The 19,999-nt window shown below is 32.5% G+C and overlaps 1 protein-coding gene across 1 annotated transcript in view; it reads left to right on the forward strand.

The window, feature by feature from the left end:
- LOC127733754 (complement C1q tumor necrosis factor-related protein 7-like) overlaps positions 1-19,999 on the forward strand; it is a 44,261-nt gene extending 24,262 nt beyond the window's left edge. The window contains exons 4-7 of the mRNA XM_052243069.1: positions 1,377-1,475; positions 7,096-7,230; positions 18,488-18,577; positions 19,959-19,999. Of these exons, the coding sequence (XP_052099029.1) occupies positions 1,377-1,475; positions 7,096-7,230; positions 18,488-18,577; positions 19,959-19,999 (365 nt within the window). The remainder of the gene's footprint in view (positions 1-1,376; positions 1,476-7,095; positions 7,231-18,487; positions 18,578-19,958) is intronic.

Consider the following 19,999-nt stretch of genomic DNA (forward strand, 5'->3'; position numbering starts at 1 on the left):
AACTATATCAAGTCAATACGAAACCATATCGTGTAATATCGAAATATCATTAAGTAATGACTATTCCATATTGAGTTATATCAAAACATCATTACGTAATGTCAAAACCATATTAAGTAAAGACAAAATATCATCAAGTAATAATAAAACAATACAAAGTAATATCAGAGTACCACATAAGACAGCTGTGGCGTTCCATAAGATACTGTATTTTTTGTCCAATCATACTGTTCAGATACATTGACTTAAGTAGGGTACACAAAAGAGAAACCTAAATTCCGGAATGTAAATACTACCGTGCCACCCCAAAGTCAATCCGAAAATTATAAAATCTTTTCAATTTAGAAAAAAATCGGAATTGTCGTTGAAGCCAAACAATTGTGCCTAGAAGATTATTCAGCACACTTTTAATTGAATAAAAATGTATCCCAAACAAGAAAGCAAAACACCTTCAATGGAAGTTTACTTGGAAAAAAGATTACAAAAGATGAATCGTTCAAACGAAGAGTCACTTTTATAATGAAACATAATCATTGTTTCATCTTTTTGTGTAACTGTTGACTGTTGGAAGAAGTTTGGAGGGAAATGTTTGAGAAAATGTGGGAATTTTGTACAACATTGAGAATCGAATATTTACAAAAATTAGAAATGCGAATCCTTTCGGGTGTTATAAATGCAGATATTCCTTTTCAAATTCTAGATACGGTCGTTCTTGTAGCAAAGTGGGTTATTTGGAAAAAAAGAACCATCACAAAATACCAAAAGAAAGAGAAAACAAAATTGATGATAGGATAAAACATGAAATTGAATTTTTGTTTAAACCTTTTCTATTTCAATTGAGGCTTTATGTAGATAACTATATATTTTTGCTTGGTCGGGTTAATGTAATGATCACTTCAATACTGTATAACTATTTACATAGTAATCAACACCCGCTATGTTATATGCCTGTTCTGTTGTGTATATCAACTATGTCTATTAAATATGTGTAACAAAAAGATAAATGATATTAACAAATACATATTAAAAGCTAATATTTACTCACAAAACTTTTAAAATAACTCCTTTTTGAAGAAAAAACACAAAAATGAAAACCCTACTTTTTATGAATAAATTACAAATTTCCTTTCATTATTTTGTTACGACTAGCACGTAGTAAAAGATCATTCGACCGGAATGTAATAGTAACTAGTATAACAAACGATCGAAACTGGTATTAAAAGCAAAGTTGCTAAATATACAGTTACTCTTAGGAGAAAAAATACAGATACAATAAATATATTTTCAAATGATTACATTTGATGTGATGTATAAATATATAGATAAAATAGGATTATTTATAATGGGAGTTTTTTTTTTCGTTTGCATGTGTTAAGGTCCGATTGGAGTGAAAGGTAATCCTGGTAGAGATGGCTTACCCGGAGGTCTTGGTTTTAAAGGTGACACTGGTGAAAAAGGAGGGAAAGGGAATACAGGTAATTGCTGCTCACATGGTCAATCTGCATTCTAATGCAATTGATTTATAAGCATGATTTTGATGGAAAACGTCATATAATTGGAAGGAATAAATTCCACGGTTTTTATGGTTAGTGATTACGTCGTTAGTAAACAAAATAACAAGATATTTCACCTGACACATATCTTTTATTTCGAACTGGTTTTTTTTTTTATATTTTACGCTAAAGTCGTATCGATGACATCATACTAGACCTTTTCAAAAACTGTCTTCACCTTCCGTCGACAACGAAACCAACAGGTAAAGAGCGTAAAATGTAAAAGGTTGTCTCGATAACAGTATTTATGAGTTTATGAATATGATTAGAATGTTAATGTTGAGTGAACAGTGGAAAAAATATCAAAAAAAAATGTTTTCCTGTACGTTTGTTATATTTACCACAACGATATTGTTCTTACTGTGGATGTAAAGGAGTAGGTCCAGTAAGGGCCGATTTTGGCCTCAAATTTCAGGTTCATCTAACGAAAGATTTTAGACACTTTTTAAACACTGAAGTGTCTATTTCAATTGATTCAATTAGTTTATGTGACATATTTTAACTGATGTAGTCATTAAAAACGCTTCGATTCAAGCTAAAATATGAAAAATCTATCAAATATGCCAGAAAACGTCACTTTTCGGATGGTTTTTGTCAAAAATGAAAGTGGCCGCATCCGTGTTCATCCTCAACCTTTATATATGTTATGTATTATCATCAAATAGAACTTACATTTCAATATTATGAATGAACACGAATGCGGCCACTTTCATTTAAGATGGAAACCATCTAAAATCTAACCAAAATGCTAAAATTGTGAAGATTTCAGTAATTTAGCATGACTTCATGATGCTAGTACCCGATATATGTGCATTGTATTGTCAAAAACATTCCATATTTATGTAGCAGAAGCATTCTACTTTCCAATAAATAGCTAAAAGATTACATTTTCAAAATTTTGTAAAACTGCTATATTTTGGGGCCAAAAAGGGGTCTTATTGAACCTACTCCTTTGTAAATTAAGATTTACATATATTTTTTTTTAATTGAGTATAACGAAATACCGGAAGTGTCTTAATTATCTATTTCATCTTTATAGACGATGAACTTCTATATAGATAGCTCTCTTGAAGAAATTGGGAAGATGAAATAACCCGTATTTTAGTTTTGATGTTTAATCAAACAATTATTTACTTCTAATGACTAGGGCGTTATATGCCTATAACAAATGTGTTCATTAGGTGTTGTGAAGTTTGGGTGAAATACAAGCCATACCCTGTCAACATGTGTGTTTAAGAGACAGAAAGAGAGAAAAGTTTGCAATAGATGTTTTCCAAAATAGTCTTCTTCGGTGAAATCGAATTCAAGTATATATTTGAAATGTTATGCGTAAGTGAATGCTTTCTTTGATACCAACCCTCCATTTCTGCTATTAACTGAAGGTGTCATTAGTCGTTCGCAAGGGTTATTGAAAATGTATCCTAGTAATGTTCAAAAGACTAATAATACAAAGTTCTATATGTCGTGCTGTTTCCCCTCTGTTTAAGGCTTATGGAGGTTGGAAGCTCACATACATATTTAGCCTCGTTACATTCTGCACGTGTCTGTTCCAAGTAAGGATCCTGTAATTCGGTTCATCCTTTACATGTTTTCTAGTTTAGTTTTCTATGTTATGTTTTGTGTACTATTGTTTGTCTGTTGGTATTTTTCTTTTTTAGCTATGGCGTTGTCAATTTATTTTCGACTTATGAGTTTGAATGTTCCTTTAGTATCTTTCGCCCATCCTTTACATTCCAAGTTATGCTTGGATAACAGTTCATTCTGTTAATAACGCTCATCACCGTCATACAAGTGAGAGGTTTAGCTAGCTACAAAAACTAGGTTTAATCCACCATTTTCTACATAAGGAAATGCCTGTTATATTTGTTAATTTACTTTTTTTATGCATCTGTAGACTTTTTTTATTCTTATTTCTATCTTTGTATTAAAGCAGTATGCTAAATGGGATATGTTTCTGAAAACGTTTTTAATTATTCTTGTATGATAGCTCCTTCTCCTCAAGCGGGTTTCGAGTTGACTCGGTCGATTTGTAGTTGTTTCTGTGTTGGAACATATTCGCTTGACTCTGAGTGCCTGGCTGTATGGTGAGCAGGATGGTAACGTTGTGAGGACAATTGTTAGTGAGTATCAGTAGGCTTAGAATATAGGTTTGTAGATATCATGTCATATGTAAGAGAGCTTGAAGTGTCGAGGAAGGTGATTTTTTGACATTAGATCTCTCGTGAGTAGATTTGATACATTGATGTATATTGTTGGCATGAGTGATGAATGTTCCAATATCCTCGTCACTTTAATTCCATTTCAAATTCACATCGTCTTTGAATCTAAACAATAAATAGTCTGTGGTTAATCTAACACCATATGCTAATTTCTTCTTTAACGGCAAGGAACTTACAGCTTTTTTATTTGACAGGATCTAAATCTTGCAGGATAGTTCGTGTAACTGAATCATAGTCACAGACATGAGATTACCTTCATGTATAGAATTGTGCATCAAAAGTTTCCATTTAAAATATTGCAGTATTGCAACATTTAAAACAATAATATTTTTTTTAAATTTCATTCTTCTACTCAAACAACATCTACTGTTGGTTAGTGGAATCTTATTTGCTTTACAAGGGAGAATGTAAACGTCTTCACCAACAAATATTCTCGATTGAACTTCTTTTGAACTGCTTCTTGCTCGTGAAGATTGCCTTAATATTTTTTCGACTGTTCACTCAACATTCACAACTAAATACCAATCACATCATTTATATTATGTCTCTTTATGTTCAACTGTAACACAGCTCTGTTTACATTTATTATCTCACTAAGAGCTTGTTAAAATTCATAAACCTGCCATATTATTCATATTATCTTGGTAGTTTCATTTATATTGTATGTTCAGAAGAAGTACTTTAGAAAATTTACTTTTTTTTAAAACAAGCTATTTGAACATAATTTGATATATCATATCTTTAGGAAAGGTTTCAAAATACTTTTGATGAGAAATACCCCACATAGCGTTCCGTATTGCCATTTCCAGTGTCTATCTACAGTAACATACAAACAGTTGAACGTTCGCTAGTTGCATATTCCAATGCATTACAATTATAATTTCTTATACTGGAATAAGAATTTTGAATATATTCTTAACATTTTGTGATAATAATACTCGTAAAAATATTTTAAATTTTGTTATAAATTGTACATCACTACTTGGGTACATTATGGCAGGAATACGAGTACACTTTCGTACTTTCCTTGAAAATCAATAAAGATATTTTTTCTTATAACTCCTGTAATAGTTTTATTCCGTGTAAAATTAATAACGACATTTTTTTTATAAATTTATTTAAGACAAAAAAAAACGTTCAAATAAATACAAGGTGAACACGTTCTATCAACACTTGATTGCGTGACATTGACCAGCATCTGTGTGTTTTACACTACAGTTCACACATGTTTTCAAAACACCTTTAGAAAAGAGGACAACGATAAAATACGTTGTATTTAACCGACTTGGAACACTTCTCAGTTTATTTTAAATGTTTATTAAACATTTTTGATGACGCAACTTTCCCGCCGCAGTATTTATAGCAAGGTAAAGTTACGTCATAGTCATTGGTCAGAATTTTGACATCTTTCAATTGAGATGCCTTGTTGCACCACGGAAAATAAGTCAGATATGTTACATTTTCGGAGAGCCGAAGAGTGTAATTAGTAGAATGACGTGTTAGAAGACTATATTAAATTTTGCTTTGACACCTTCATACGGGATCTATGTAAATCAAAATCGATAAATACCCCCAGCAGACGTCATGATTATCTGCACTACCATGCCCACAAACTGATGAATAGTCTGTATCTATATTACCTTGTAAACGACAATTTCCTTAACACAAAGTCCTCATCTATAAATGGAGAAATCATCCATTTACCCATTCCAAAATGGCGGCCCAAAGGAAATAACTCAAACTCAAATTATGTCCTATCGAAACCTATCTATAGTTAAAACCGGCTGGAGAGACATTTCATTGATGCATTGACATTTAACTGGTGTTGTGTGATGCTAATTTGTTTAATAAAATAATCAATTTTCATTATTATATATAATTATATTATATATAATTATATTATATATTGACTTTTGCCGTTTATATATACAGATATTTAGAGTAATTATGAATATAATATGTGTTTTCAGCCGTGTATCGCCTTCATTGGTGATCCAATTGATGTATCTGTCATAGAGTTGTCACTTGTTAAGACGTACTTATCAAAATAATTATTTCTGTGACTGTATCTTACGATCCTTTACGATATTTTTTTATCTAATCTGCAATCAATTCCATCTTCATGCCTATTATATCATGTACTGTGTTACAATTCTAGAGTCTACTGACGAGGAAAGGTAACACTAGGCCACCGAAAGCTGAATTTTTAGTTCAGTCTAGGTGGCCGAGTGGTCTAGAGCGCTGGACATAGTGCAGGCGGTGTTGTCTCGATATCCCAATAGCATTAGTTCGAATCCCAGCGAGGGAAGAACAGAAATTTGCTTCCGCAAATTTACAGATTTAACATTGTTGTGCTGATTTTTAGAGTAATTATATATAAACCTTAGTTTCTTTATAAATTCAAAATTTACAAACGGGCAAATTTAGAAAGGGTTGTTATTAATCATGTCAATACCGAAGTACGGACTACTGAGCTGATGATACCCTCGGGGGCTGATAGTCCACTAGCAGAGGTATTGACCCAGTGCTGTAAATAAATGAAAACAACACGTTATAAATTTAATGCATCCGAAACGCTTTTCTGGATTTACCTTCAACAGGAACGCTCAAAGGCGAATATTTGAAACCAAGGATGTATAAGTCCGAAACAATTGAAGAGCTATATAATCAAAAATGACCTAAAATAATAGCCAAATCCTTTTCAGGCCAACTTTGCCTGAGGGAGTTGAAACCTTAGTTTCTTTATAATTTCAAAATTTTTAAACGGGCAAATTTAGTTATGTTTGTTATTTATCATGTTAATACTGAAGTACTGACTACTGAGCTCCATTATTTCCCAGGAATGGACGGTTATTTGGACTTTCTCTATAACGAAAACATCATCTTACATATTACTATACATCATGCACTTGGTTACAAGCCTGTATAAATCGACGAGGAAAGATAGTTCTCGACTAACGAAAACGATATTTTTATAGACTAGTTGGCCGAGTGGTCTAGGGCGCTAGAAACAGTGCAGGCAGTGTTGTCACGATTTCACATAACAAGGGTTCGAATCCCGCTGACGGAAGAGCAAACATTTGTTGATACAATTTGGCAGATCTAACATTGTTGGGCTAAATTTCAGACGAATTATATATATTATGGTGTTAGTCCTGTATAACCGATGATTATCCGATGGAGAACGTCTGTTGTAGATTTGTCACATGTTAAGACGTATATGTGTATACACACATGGATGTATGGTTATTTTGTTGATGTGTCGCTTGATTTATATATACGCAGCATCTATTTTATTCACATTGAATCTTTTTTATATTTAGGGTCAATCGGTCCTGTTGGGCCAAAAGGTTTTCCAGGATCACCAGGTGTACCTAGTTCAATACCGTTCGGATGTAGATGTGATGGGTTAACAACAAGTACAACGGAAAATGAATCAGTTACTAACACAAAACACGGTAAGAATAGTTGTGTTGATTTAATTTAAATATTTGTTAATGAAATAAGAGAAACAGTGTTTGGGTACTGGCATGATATATAATAAACCTTTTTTTTTTTGAAAAATCTGTTGATAAATTTTAAATTAAATATGAAACTAAGGTCCCAACTTCCTCAGGAAAAGATTACCTTAGATGGATTTGGCTTTTATTTTTCTGTCTATTTGTGGTAATTAAATAATTAGAGTGTTTCTGTACTTATATATCTTTGGCATTGAACAGTTTTGCCTATGAGTGTCTCATAAGGTATCATCAGCTCAGTAGTCAGTCATTTGGTAAATCCATTTTGGTCAAATATGTCTTCGAGTGTTTCGGTCCTTGGTTTTTTTTTTTTTTTTTATTTTAGTGTTCCTGTTGAGAAAAATCAAGAATCATTTTTAAAGTATTATTGTCAAACAAACTAAATGTAAAAAGGAGAGAATGGATCGTTAAACTCTTATAGATTTTTCCTCTTGCATGACAAAAAGACAACCAGGAATTTATCTTTAGGTCAATACAGCAAAGGTAGCTGCAACACAACATAAGCAAAATCTTATATAATGATATTTTGAAGATCTTGAACTTCTTTTAGTAAAATTTAGATTTCCATGCATTGATATTGAGTAAGCCCTTCACATTCATTGATTCGAGCGCCATTGATAATATTGTGAAGACGAAACAAATAATTGATAACCTGGTTCTTTGATGCGTTTGTTAAATATTCGAAGAAAACAACAGAGAGGCGAAATATATCAAGGTGACATTTAAACACAAAAGTCGAAAATAAACTAACAACGACATGACTAAAGAAAAAAAAGACAAATAAACTTGTGGGGAGTTGTCTCATTGGCAATCAAACCACTCCTTCTTTCTTATAAACAACAGTTCACAAAACACAACATAGAAAAACTAAAGACTGAGCAACTAGAACCCAACCAAAAAATGGGGGTGATCTCAGGTGCTCCGGAACGGTAAGCAGATCCTGCTCCACATGTGGCACCCGTCGTGTTGCTCATGTTAGTACAAACCCGGTAACATGTCCAATTCGGTAGGTCACACCCGGGGAAAAGGGGACGGACTGCAGTTACCACAACCGGAATATATCCGCTATCATCTATAAAAAGGATATTCCAGAACGGTCAACCAACTCATGATGGCGTCCGTAAAATTAACGAACATGTAGGAATGATTTCAATGCCACCACTTGGAACTTTTGGTTTCATAGCTTCCTTGTGAGCAGCAACCCTCTATCAAGAACATCATGATAGGAAATACAAGCCCCTGAATATCATATCAACGGGAGATATATACTCCGTATGCAGGCGCTGCTGGAATGTTGCTACATAGAAATGGACAATTCACAATTGGGAAGCTGAAATCATCTCTTTTGTCGTACAGTTTTCATTTCATTTCTGACTTGGGACAGGCGCAAAAATACGGCGGGGTTAAACATGATTTATTAGATCTCAACCCACCCCCTATACCTCTAGCCAATGTAGAATAAACAAACACACGGCAATGCGCACAGTTAAACTCAGCTAAAAAGAAGTCCGAGTCCGATTTCAGAATAGGTAACAGAAGAAACTAAGCAAAATGACAATGATACATAAATTAACGAAGGACTACTAGCAGTTACTGAAATGCAAGCTCCAGACCTCAATTTAACTGATTGAAAGATTATGTCCTCATCATATGAAAATCAAGCACAATCCCTCCCGTTAGGTGTTAAGTATCATACCATCATAAAATATATGAGAAGATAACCCGCATCATGCCAACAACTAGTTTTGGAATAAATGTGTTTATTTTTGATGCAAAGACCCTATGAGTGAATCAATATTAATTCCAAAATATGCCATCTTTAACTATCTGACAACAGTATCGTAACTATATCCCTTCTGAATAAGTCTGTTTAAAGGTTTGGTTAGCTTTTGAGGTGAATGACTACATTTTTGTGCTTTGTATAGAATATTACCATAAAAGATTGAATGTGCAATACCTGAACGTAGAAGATATCTGCATGTTGATTCATATTTACGAATGATGTTCTTGTACCGATGATAAAATTTAGTAAATGTTTTGTGATATAGACAACCCTTGTGTATAAATTTTTCAGAAATACAGAGATTTCTTTCGTTAAAATCAAATTCGTTATTACATTCACGAGCGAATCGAACAAGTTGAGATATATAAACATCATAAGATGGTGACAAGGGATTAGGTTTTCTTAAAGAGATTATGGGGCAAAGTGGTATACAGAGTAAAAAAATCAAAACTTTGAACAGATTCGAAATCACCAATATAAGTATGCAATTTTTCAAGTACTTCAAACGAATTTTTGACACTCCAAAAGTAATTAATTCCACTGTTTCAAAGGCCTTATTTGAACAATTTATTACCAGGTTTTTGAATGTACCAAGTGTACAAGTAAGTATGATAGACAGTTTAGTAGTGGAACAATGGCTTGAAGACGAAATTTATCTATATTTGGAAGGTGTTTTGAGCAGCTTTGGAAGCCTGTACACAGTTGGAACTTTCATTGTATTTGGTTCTGCTTGTAAAGAGGATTTTCTGTCAGCTTTTTCTCGTTTTATCTATTTCGTGCAGTACGTATGGATCGAGTCGTGGATGATATAACGACATTCATTCCAATTAATAATTAACGGGGGGCGATATGTAGGTCCTTTACTGAGGAATGATTTCAACTCTGGGTCATGGACGATGTTAAGGTCTCCTGTTATAACATGGGACTGGGGCCATAAATGTATTCGGAATTACTGCAATTTCATGACGACGGTGTATTGACACTGATATTAACATCTTTACACACTTCGCTATAATTAATCACATATCTCCGGGTAGATCTATTGTAAACATAACAAATAAATGGGAGCTCAGTATTATCAAAATAGTCAGGAATTTGTTCTTTAACGGAATGATCATTAATAATACCGACAGTATTTACAAAAAAAACCTTTATTGACATATTCGATTTTAATAAAATGTTTTTTATATTCTTCATGGCGATCAATTTTGGGAAACAGTATGCAATTATAATTTGGACGATTTCATACTTAGGACTGCAATATGGAATTGTGTTGCAATCCTCTAAAATTTGATGTAATTTCTTAACAGGTAAAGAACAGAGCTTGGTTAACAGATAATGTGTGCCGTTGTTTTTTGAAATAGTAATTAGGTCCGAAATATTTGTATTGTTGGTACGAAATTTTCTCTGATTGCGATTAATTCTAAGCTCATGAGAACGGTTTTAACGAACAGTTTTAGAAACGATATCCAAAATTATAACAGAATCGGTTCTTGATATATTACCAATTCCTATGATATTATCATAAATACCGAGAGGATAGACTGTCAGTAATTTTTTAATCCAATTTAATTCAATTATTTCCCGTGATCGTACATGAATGTTTTAAACGTATTTTGACTGTGTTGTCGAGGTCGGAACAAGCAAACATAAATCATATCGATACTTATACATATATTACAGATGTTTCTGTTGAAAGGCGAATACACATAACACAACTAGAGGTTAAAAAGCTTATGTCTGTATAAAATGTCAAGATCTTAATCGTCCATATTCTGTGAAAATATTGTGAAAAAAAAATTCTAGAAAAATGAATTGTCTGCCATCAAAACAGGATGTTTACAAATCTACAAATAGCAAAACACATGAAGATCCGTCAGAAAAAAACACTGATGTGTTTGTTAGCTTTAGACAGTCACTATTAATGTATATAAAAATAAGGAGATGTGGTATGATTGCCAATGAGACAACTATCCACCAAAGTTTAAATGGAGTGGATGTAAAAAAATATAGGCAACCGTACGGCCTTCAACACTTCAACAATGAGAAAAAAACCATACCGTATGGTCGGCTATAAAAAGCCCGACATGAAAAAAAAATAAACAATTCAATTGAGAAAATTAACGGCCTAATTAAGAACAAAACAATTTACGAAAAACAAATATGACAGACATGAACCAACGACAACCACTGAACTACAGGCTCCTGACTTTGGACAGGCACATAAAGAATGTGTCAGTGTTAAAAATAGTGGGTTGAAAAAATATTTCAAGATCTCAATCCTCTCCTTTTTAAATTTGACCAGGGGATGGAGAATATTTACAAGAAATAACAGGCTGTTAACATCAATATGAAAAGCCCTAAAATTACGATTTACCAGACAACACAAACACAAAAGTGCATACACAAGATATTACACAATATAACCCAAAAATGCTCAGGAAAATGAGGAAGAACAATGATAAAAATCGACAACATATAAGTTATGGTCACCATCACGAATTTGTCGACCATTACGATGTATCGGTGTCTTACCTATTTGCGGTCTGAGATCTTTAGATACCAATACAGTCGTATGATCTGTAAGTTAATCTATTGCCTTCTATCCATGATTGTATCTGAAAGACTTTTGTATGGCGTATGATGCATGCATAACTGGAGACGCTTATCCCTGTAGACTCACCCACCTCGTCTCACTCACTTTGAAGTTCCTGTGATTCTATTCGTTTTTGTTTCTTACCTAGTTTGGTCTTTACTTAATCGTTTCAAGAGAGCTGAACATTGGTAAATTACTGTTGCCTTAACTTAAGGATGTATACTCTGAGGAGCAAACCATTACTAGAATTAAACTTTTTTTCCCTGATTTTTTGTTTTATTTGACTGTAAGAAAGGAATTGATGTAGAACAAATCATATGATGATGCACTTCTTTTTTTTTTACGGCCATTTGAAAGTACCCCATTTTAAATAGATATTCCCATTTTCCATCAATTTTTACCCATTTTTGGGCTTTAATCATGAAAAAATCACAGCTTCACAATTATAATTTTTTTTCATACTTTCACTAAAGATGAAGTTGACCAATCTGAATAAATTTAACTTAAAACAAATATAGGTTGGTGTTAAGATTTGAACATTTATTAAATTGTGTTCCTTTTTTATGCCAAAATTACCATGCTGTCAATTTTGTAAATTTGGGATTTTTCTCTTTTTGTTAAAACACAAATCATATTATTTCAAATTCTTTGTTATAAATAATTGAAAAAATACATATCTAAAAAATTTAAAAAGTAAAAATTGATATGGAATGTACACATTTTTAGTAAAATAATTTCTTTGTACCCTTCAACCATTTTCTCAACATTTTGGCTGATGACACTGGCCGAATTAGTTATAAAATTTGAAAATTTCATAACTCAAACACTTCTTATTGTTAGTACACAATTTTTTCACAGAGTTAAGTTTGATTATAATATTTTTAAACTCATTGATATTTTCCATTTTTATCACAAGTTTTGGAAATAATTCCCTAACGAGATTTCAAGGAGACTGAAACATCAGAAGAATACATCCTCAAACGGTACCAAAGAATTCTTGCAGTAAATGAAAGCAAACTCCTCTATACAAGATTTATCACAACAACATCATAAAATGTACAGGAATACACGATCGTGTTCAATGCCCAATAACAAACTGTGCAAAATTTCAATGCAGAAAAACAATGAGAAATGTATGAAATAGAATAATGACTTTTATTCCGCAAAATAGCAGACGCAGTGATTTAAAGTCGACAATATAACAAATTCTTTATCAACAAATCTTGAAAACTTATGAGAATGTTTTAAGGGTGATTACTTTTTAAATTAATAGATTACCATAAAAGTCGTGATACGGAGCATCACTTTGTATTCAATCCCAGTATGAGGAACATACAGTAAATCTTTATAATTGTGCTGAAATAATTGTAAAAGATTTGCCATATTTATGATATATATATTATTGATTTTCACTATTTAGTAATGATTTTTTTTTCAATTCATTTAATGCGATACTTTCTTAAGACAACGAGACGATTGAGTAGAATAATAGTATCGCACCAGTATTAGCAATTATAAAAATAAGAAGATGTGGTATGATTACCAATGAGACAACTCTCCACCAAAGACCAAATGACATAGAAGTTAATAACTATAGGTCATCATACGGCCTTCAACAATGATATATATATATATATATAGAGAGATATATACTTTTATACTAAATTTTGTGCAAAAATCAAGAACAATTGTTTGCAGAATTGACTAACTGCAAAACGTTTAGAGGCAATAAAAATGCACAACGCTTTGAACATATGTTTTAACAGTTTAACAAACAAAAAGAAACACTTAAAGAAATTGACTGTTGCCCTTTACCTTGTCTGTTGTTAATCGTCTATTTACTTATTTGGCAATTTATTTCTTAGTGATCTTTCTAATGCAACATTTTATTATAAATAGAGAAGTGTATTTGCATTTAATGTTTTCAGTATAAATACTTGAATACTACTATTGGTGGTACAAACAGCTAGGTTGAACATTTGTCAACTGATTTTAGTAATTGTACCAAAAATATCAAACATTAACAGTACCAATTTTTCTGCATCAGATGCCCTTTTTGACATAAACGTTTCTTCAGTAATGACCGAAGCAAACGTATTTTAAATCTAAATCTTTTAAAAACAAGAAGAGCTTATAAAACCAAAAGGGACAAAACGTAAATACGAGTCCGGGCAGGTAAACAGGTCTGTGCATGAAGGAGTGATATATTCCTTAATTTAAGATAATGTCGTTACAGCAAATTTTAATAACACAATATCCGTAGTGTCATACTAGTATCAAAGTACCGGCCACTTGATTGGTGATAACCTCCGGGCACAGACAGCTGTCTCTGAGGTTTTTCTGAGAAAAAACACCCGGTGGTGAACTTCCGTTATATATTGATTCCGCGATTGTCTATCCCACTGAAACTTGTAATGTCGTTAAACTATCACACGCTTATTTCTGTTGTCAGAATGTGGCGGGTTGAACATGTTTGCTGTTGCCAAACCCTCACCTTTACCTAGGACAGTGGTGTGATAGTACAACATAAGAGCAAACTCAGTCGAAAAGAGCTTAAATCATTAGCACAAAAATATCCTTACAAAAACACAAAAGACACAAAGAACAAATCTGAGAGTATTCGCAGTTACTATAAGGTAGTTCAAAACCAAAAACAACTAATAAAAAAATCTTATATCTAAGACTAAACTATCAGTCAGTACACATCCAACATCCAAAGGATTAGTGTTAAGACGTCATTAACAATAAAAGAAAGCATGGCCTTGTGCAATGTTTATTCAAACACAGTACCATTGAGTACACATTCTACGGATTTAGTGTTAAACGTGTTAAAGAAGTCTGAGAAAACAAGACATTGTGAAATGCCAAATTCTAAGAAAAAAACAGTATGAAAGAACCAATGTCTTCATAACTGTACATTAATACATATTGAGTTTTTTTTTTTATTTAATCAACGACAAAATCAATTTTAGAATATATTCCTTCAATGTAACATTGAAAACCTTTTTGAATAAGTTTATTGAAAAAGGATCAATAGGTTATCGGGCATCGTTTCTAAATTGATGGAGACTTTTAAACAATATCACCTTGAACATTAGGATGTGATTTCCCGTTTGTTATAAAATACATGGGGAAGGTACAAAGGTTTTTTTTCCTCATGATTCGAGAACAAACTGGCAATGCCAAGCCCAAAACATATGAAAAACGACAAAAATACCAGCAACTCTCTACAAAGCACGACATACAAAACAAAACACTAAGCAACACGAACCACTACAAAACCAGGTTTAATCTCAAGTGTTCCGGAAAGGTAAGCAGATCCTGCTACACATGTAACACAAATCATGTTGCTCTTCTAGAGTAAAATTTGCTGCTAAGTCTAATTCAGTAATGTCTAAATCGAGGAAAACATTACGGGATTGATATTTTTTACAATTGTGACATATCCGTCATCATCTTTGAAACAGATATGTCATAAAGGTCAACCGACTCGTGATTGCAACCGTTAAACCTTAAAACGTAAACTGTTGATGGATTCAAGTACAACACTTGGAACCATTGGTTGAATAGTTGCCTGTAAACATCAACCCTCGATCAAGGAAATCATGGTTGGAAACTCAAGCTGTAGAATATCGTTTCAACTGTGAGACATATACTACATATGCGTGCGCTGTCGGACAATTGCTACCTTATAAATGAAAGTTCATAATTTTGAAGCTGTAAACTTCTCAACCGATTCTCATTGTCAATTTTTATATGTTTGTTAAGATATGAGACAGACTTTACTGCATCTGTTGAATTCTTTATTTGTTCGATGGGATAGACATAGACGAATCGTTGTATTGTTTAGTGAGACGACACCATCTTTATAGCAAAACGTGAAGTAAAAGGCTAATGCTATCTTCGTTTTCAATTATTGATAAGAAGCTCTTGTATGGGGATACCTCATATGAATAAAAGAATAAATCGGCAAGAAGATGAATATAGATTGGAATGCCAATTGATCGTTGAAAAACACGTTAGCCGAATGGAACGAATATTTTGTCAATAAAAACACCAAGCATCATCATAATATTTGTTTCAGATAATTTTTGTTTGAACCAAGAGAGACGTTTTACAATGTTTCATTTATCCCTCCGTAAGACAAAATAATTGTTTCTACGTTGGCCATTTTTTTTCATAAAATAATGTAAGTCTACTTCTTTCAATAAGTCTTCAAGTAGGGAATGGGAAATACTTGTGTAAAAGGTGTAGAAATGGCCTATGCTTTTTTATATAATTTGAAAGAGGAAAGAGATTTTGATTGTATGTTCCCTTACATATCTTTGCAATTTTCTAGTTTGCCCATATGATTCTCACTTTCCCTATTAAAGGTAGTTTCACAATAACTCTAATTGGGCTTCGATTACTGATGAAATTGATAAATGTTTTGTGGAGCACTACGAGTACCAAAGAATGTAACATTCTTTATAAGGACACCTATATGATTTTGGTATCAATACATTAAATTCCTAAGGATCACAGTTCAGAATGATTTTTTAGGATTTCCACTTTGGTAAGTGTCGGGTATTTATTTATTTTCCAAATGAATTGCCAATACCTTAATTTCTTTGTCAATCAGTTTACGTAATGTGAAAAGGATGTTCCTTATGGAGTTGGGACAGGTGCTAACAAACATTGGGTCCTGAAAGATCGATATAGCATGAATGCTCATAGACTCATCATAGAATTTCCGAAAGTAAAGTCAAACCTCAAAACTGAATGTTTGTTTCATTGTACGAATATACAAGGTAAATAAAGGCAATAGTAGTATACCGCTGTTCAATAGTCATAAATCGATTTAACTGAAACAAATTCGGGTCACAAACCAAAACCGAGGGAAACACATTAACTATAAGAGGAAAACAACGGAACAACATCAAATCTGAACTGCTACAAAAACAAACGCAAACATACATAGAAACGGACTATTTGATAACACTTGCCATATTCCTGTATATCCATATACTTGGCACAGGACATTTTAAGAAAAAATAGTGGGTTGAACCTGATTTAATGGCTAGCCAAACTTCCCGCTTATATGGCAATGTTACAAATAACGCTAATATGACAACATTACATGACAGGAATACATTACAACTTAACGCAGGAACACTCAGGACAGAGACATACATAAATGAATAATATAATAGTACATTACAACATGTAAACCACAGAATAACAACGGACACCTCTCATTTACACCACAATAGAATTATGAAATGTGTGCCACACGAATGTATCAACGCCACAAAAAGTGACGTCACAAGTAAATTTCTAAAAATAGAATATAAAATTGGGATTAAGTTTGTAGTGGTGTTATTTTATGTATTTTCTAACCATTACAAGAATATTAATATAGAATTGTGTTAGTAATGGTGTAATTATTTGTATTTTCTAACCATGTCGTGTTTTTTTTTCTAAATCAAAACTGTAAAAAAAATTAATCCTGTCCAAATAGTAGCTTTAAACAAAAAATCATATAAAAACCTCTATAGAGATACTAGGTTTATAAATTTGGTACGCAAGACGCGCGTTTTTGCCTACACAAGACTCATTAGTGGCCCTCGAATCAAAACAGTTGCCAAGCCAAATTAAATATTTCGACGATTAATAGCGGGAAAAGTTTTTAGTAAATCCCTAAACTTATTCTTTACCAGTTATATATACATTACCGTTAATTGAAACAAGAACGGACAAGCGAGCTAGTTGGGAAATATAGACACTGTAAGAAGGAGACAAACAACATCACCGTCAAAAAGGAAAATTAACAATAGAGAACAAGGGATTGAAAAAACTTCTCTTTTGTATTGAGTTCGTATGTGAAAATGAAATAAGCACATATATTTTATATACAGTTATAGCTTTTTATATACGTTTTTGTCACGATAGTAACTTTCAATAAGATAGAAATTGATTATCATAAGCAAAAATGAAATGATGGTAACGGAAAGTGTCATTAATTTTCTCTTCAATTAAAAGTAATTTAGACGGCTCTTTTGGTCTGGTCATAAGCTGTATTTCATAACTATAAATGAAAAATTGCTGATATAGGTGCGCATTTGGTGGCAATATGAATACCTACAATTTGTGAATGAACTGAAGTAGCAACAAGTTCATATAAGGAATTAAGGAGAAAATTAAAAGTTTTGAATATCTGGAACATTTACTTTTTCTCGTTACAAAAGAAAGATTTTCACAAGTTGTAGCAAATGCAGTTGCAGTATATTTTCAAAGGACGTGACAATAATCATGATAATTGAGATCAAGCAGCCAAAGTTGTGTATACATACATCACTTGAGATCAAGCAGCCAAAGTTGTGTATACATACATCACTTGAGATCAAGCAGCCAAAGTTGTGTATACATACATCACTTGAGATCAAGCAGCCAAAGTTGTGTATACATACATCACTTGAGATCAAGCAGCCAAAGTTGTGTATACATACATCACTTGAGATCAAGCAGCCAAAGTTGTGTATACATACATCACTTGAGATCAAGCAGCCAAAGTTGTGTATACATACATCACTTGAGATCAAGCAGCCAAAGTTGTGTATACATACATCATAGATATATTTAACATAATAAGGGTACCTTTCCTATTTGTATGAAAACTATGGAATACTTTATTTCGTTTTATTAATTCATGCTCGAATTTTATCATTGCTGTTGTTATCTTAATTGTTAGGGCATACTCGTTGTGTGTTCAGTCAGTCAATATACTATATCTTGAGTAAACTTATTCTGAATATTCATAAATGCCTTTTTTGTTTCAGATCAGTCGGTTGTGCCGATAATAATAATTGGAATTATTCTATTTGTCACAGACTTAGTGGTGATTGGTCTGGTTACTCATGCTAAAAAAGGTAATCCTGTGATAATTCTATATTTTGTAAACTTTTAACAAATATAAATAATGAATAGTTCGTCAAGTAAATAAACTAAAATAGAAAAAAAATTAACAACGGTCGGGACATATGGCCGCAAATTTTGTAAGGAGAAATGAAAAAAACAAATATTATCGGACGACACAGAAACAAGATTTATAATTGTAATATGATGATAAATAAACAGCGATTACTTGAGCCACAGCTTCATCAATATCAAGCTGGATCAATACCAACTACCTAGATAGGTTTATCCAACATGCATTTAAACCCGTCAAATTGCTCTGTGGAAAAAGTCGTAATGAAAATATTTTTGCAAGGATTAAAAAGAAATAAAGTATTGAAGGAAATTTTTATGAAGTCACAAACATACAAGATCAAGATATAATCAACCAATTTGCGATGGTAAAATTAAATCGTCAGTGGAGAACAAGAGATGTATCTCAAAACCCGTAGTCGACAGATAATAAAGAAACATTCAAAATTCATGAGTCGAAGAGAAACCGACAATATTATATAAAAAAAACTAAATAAACCCCACATATCCTGGGAGTGATCTCGGGTTCTCCGAAATGGTGAGCAGATTCTGCTCAATTGATTCTTCATGGTAGGTACACATTCTGTGACGTCACATCTGAAGAAAAGAGAAAGGTTCGGAACATATCTGTGATTATCTATGAAACAGATGTGTGTTCTATAACGGCCAAACACTTTCTATGAGATGCCTCGACAGGTAATTCCTGGGATAGACAATCATTGGTATTTTGAAAAATTTTAAGTTTTTAATAAACAGTCGATTTATAATTATGGTTATATCAATGATAATTCATGTCAACACAGAAGTGTTAATTACTGGGATGGTGATATACTCGGGGAGGAAACTTCCACTGGCAGTGGAAACGACCAAACAGCTTCTACATAAAAAAAATTCAGTATAATATATGTATAAACAATAAAACAATTTTAAATACGATACATGTTATTAATTATCCTGTTGTAGAGAATAAAGATTGAATCCTGCTATAAGTGTCAAACATTGTCACAAGAAGATTGATGATGTAAATAGAGACAGGTGAAATTTTAAGAAATCTACTCTAACAGTGTTGCGTCATAGACATGTTATTCTTCCCTTATATCTTATTGTTTGGAATAGATTTGTTCTTAATCTCCTATCTAGCAGCACAAAAACAATGACGTCATAGGAATTAAAGATCTTTAGTTCCTTGAAAGATTATATATCGACGATCAAAGATCTTACAGTTTTTTGTACAGAAAATGATCGTCACGGAATTATCTGTTTAGTGTTCTAACTTTTTTGATCATTGATGTTTCTTGTAAATATTTTTTTTGTATTTTTCAGACGCAAAGTCCATTCAGCCTGAGGGATCAGATTTAGGTTAG

The sequence above is a fragment of the Mytilus californianus genome, unplaced genomic scaffold, assembly GCF_021869535.1.
Source record: "Mytilus californianus isolate M0D057914Y unplaced genomic scaffold, xbMytCali1.0.p SCAF_3, whole genome shotgun sequence".
In the NCBI taxonomy this organism is placed as follows: domain Eukaryota; kingdom Metazoa; phylum Mollusca; class Bivalvia; order Mytilida; family Mytilidae; genus Mytilus; species Mytilus californianus.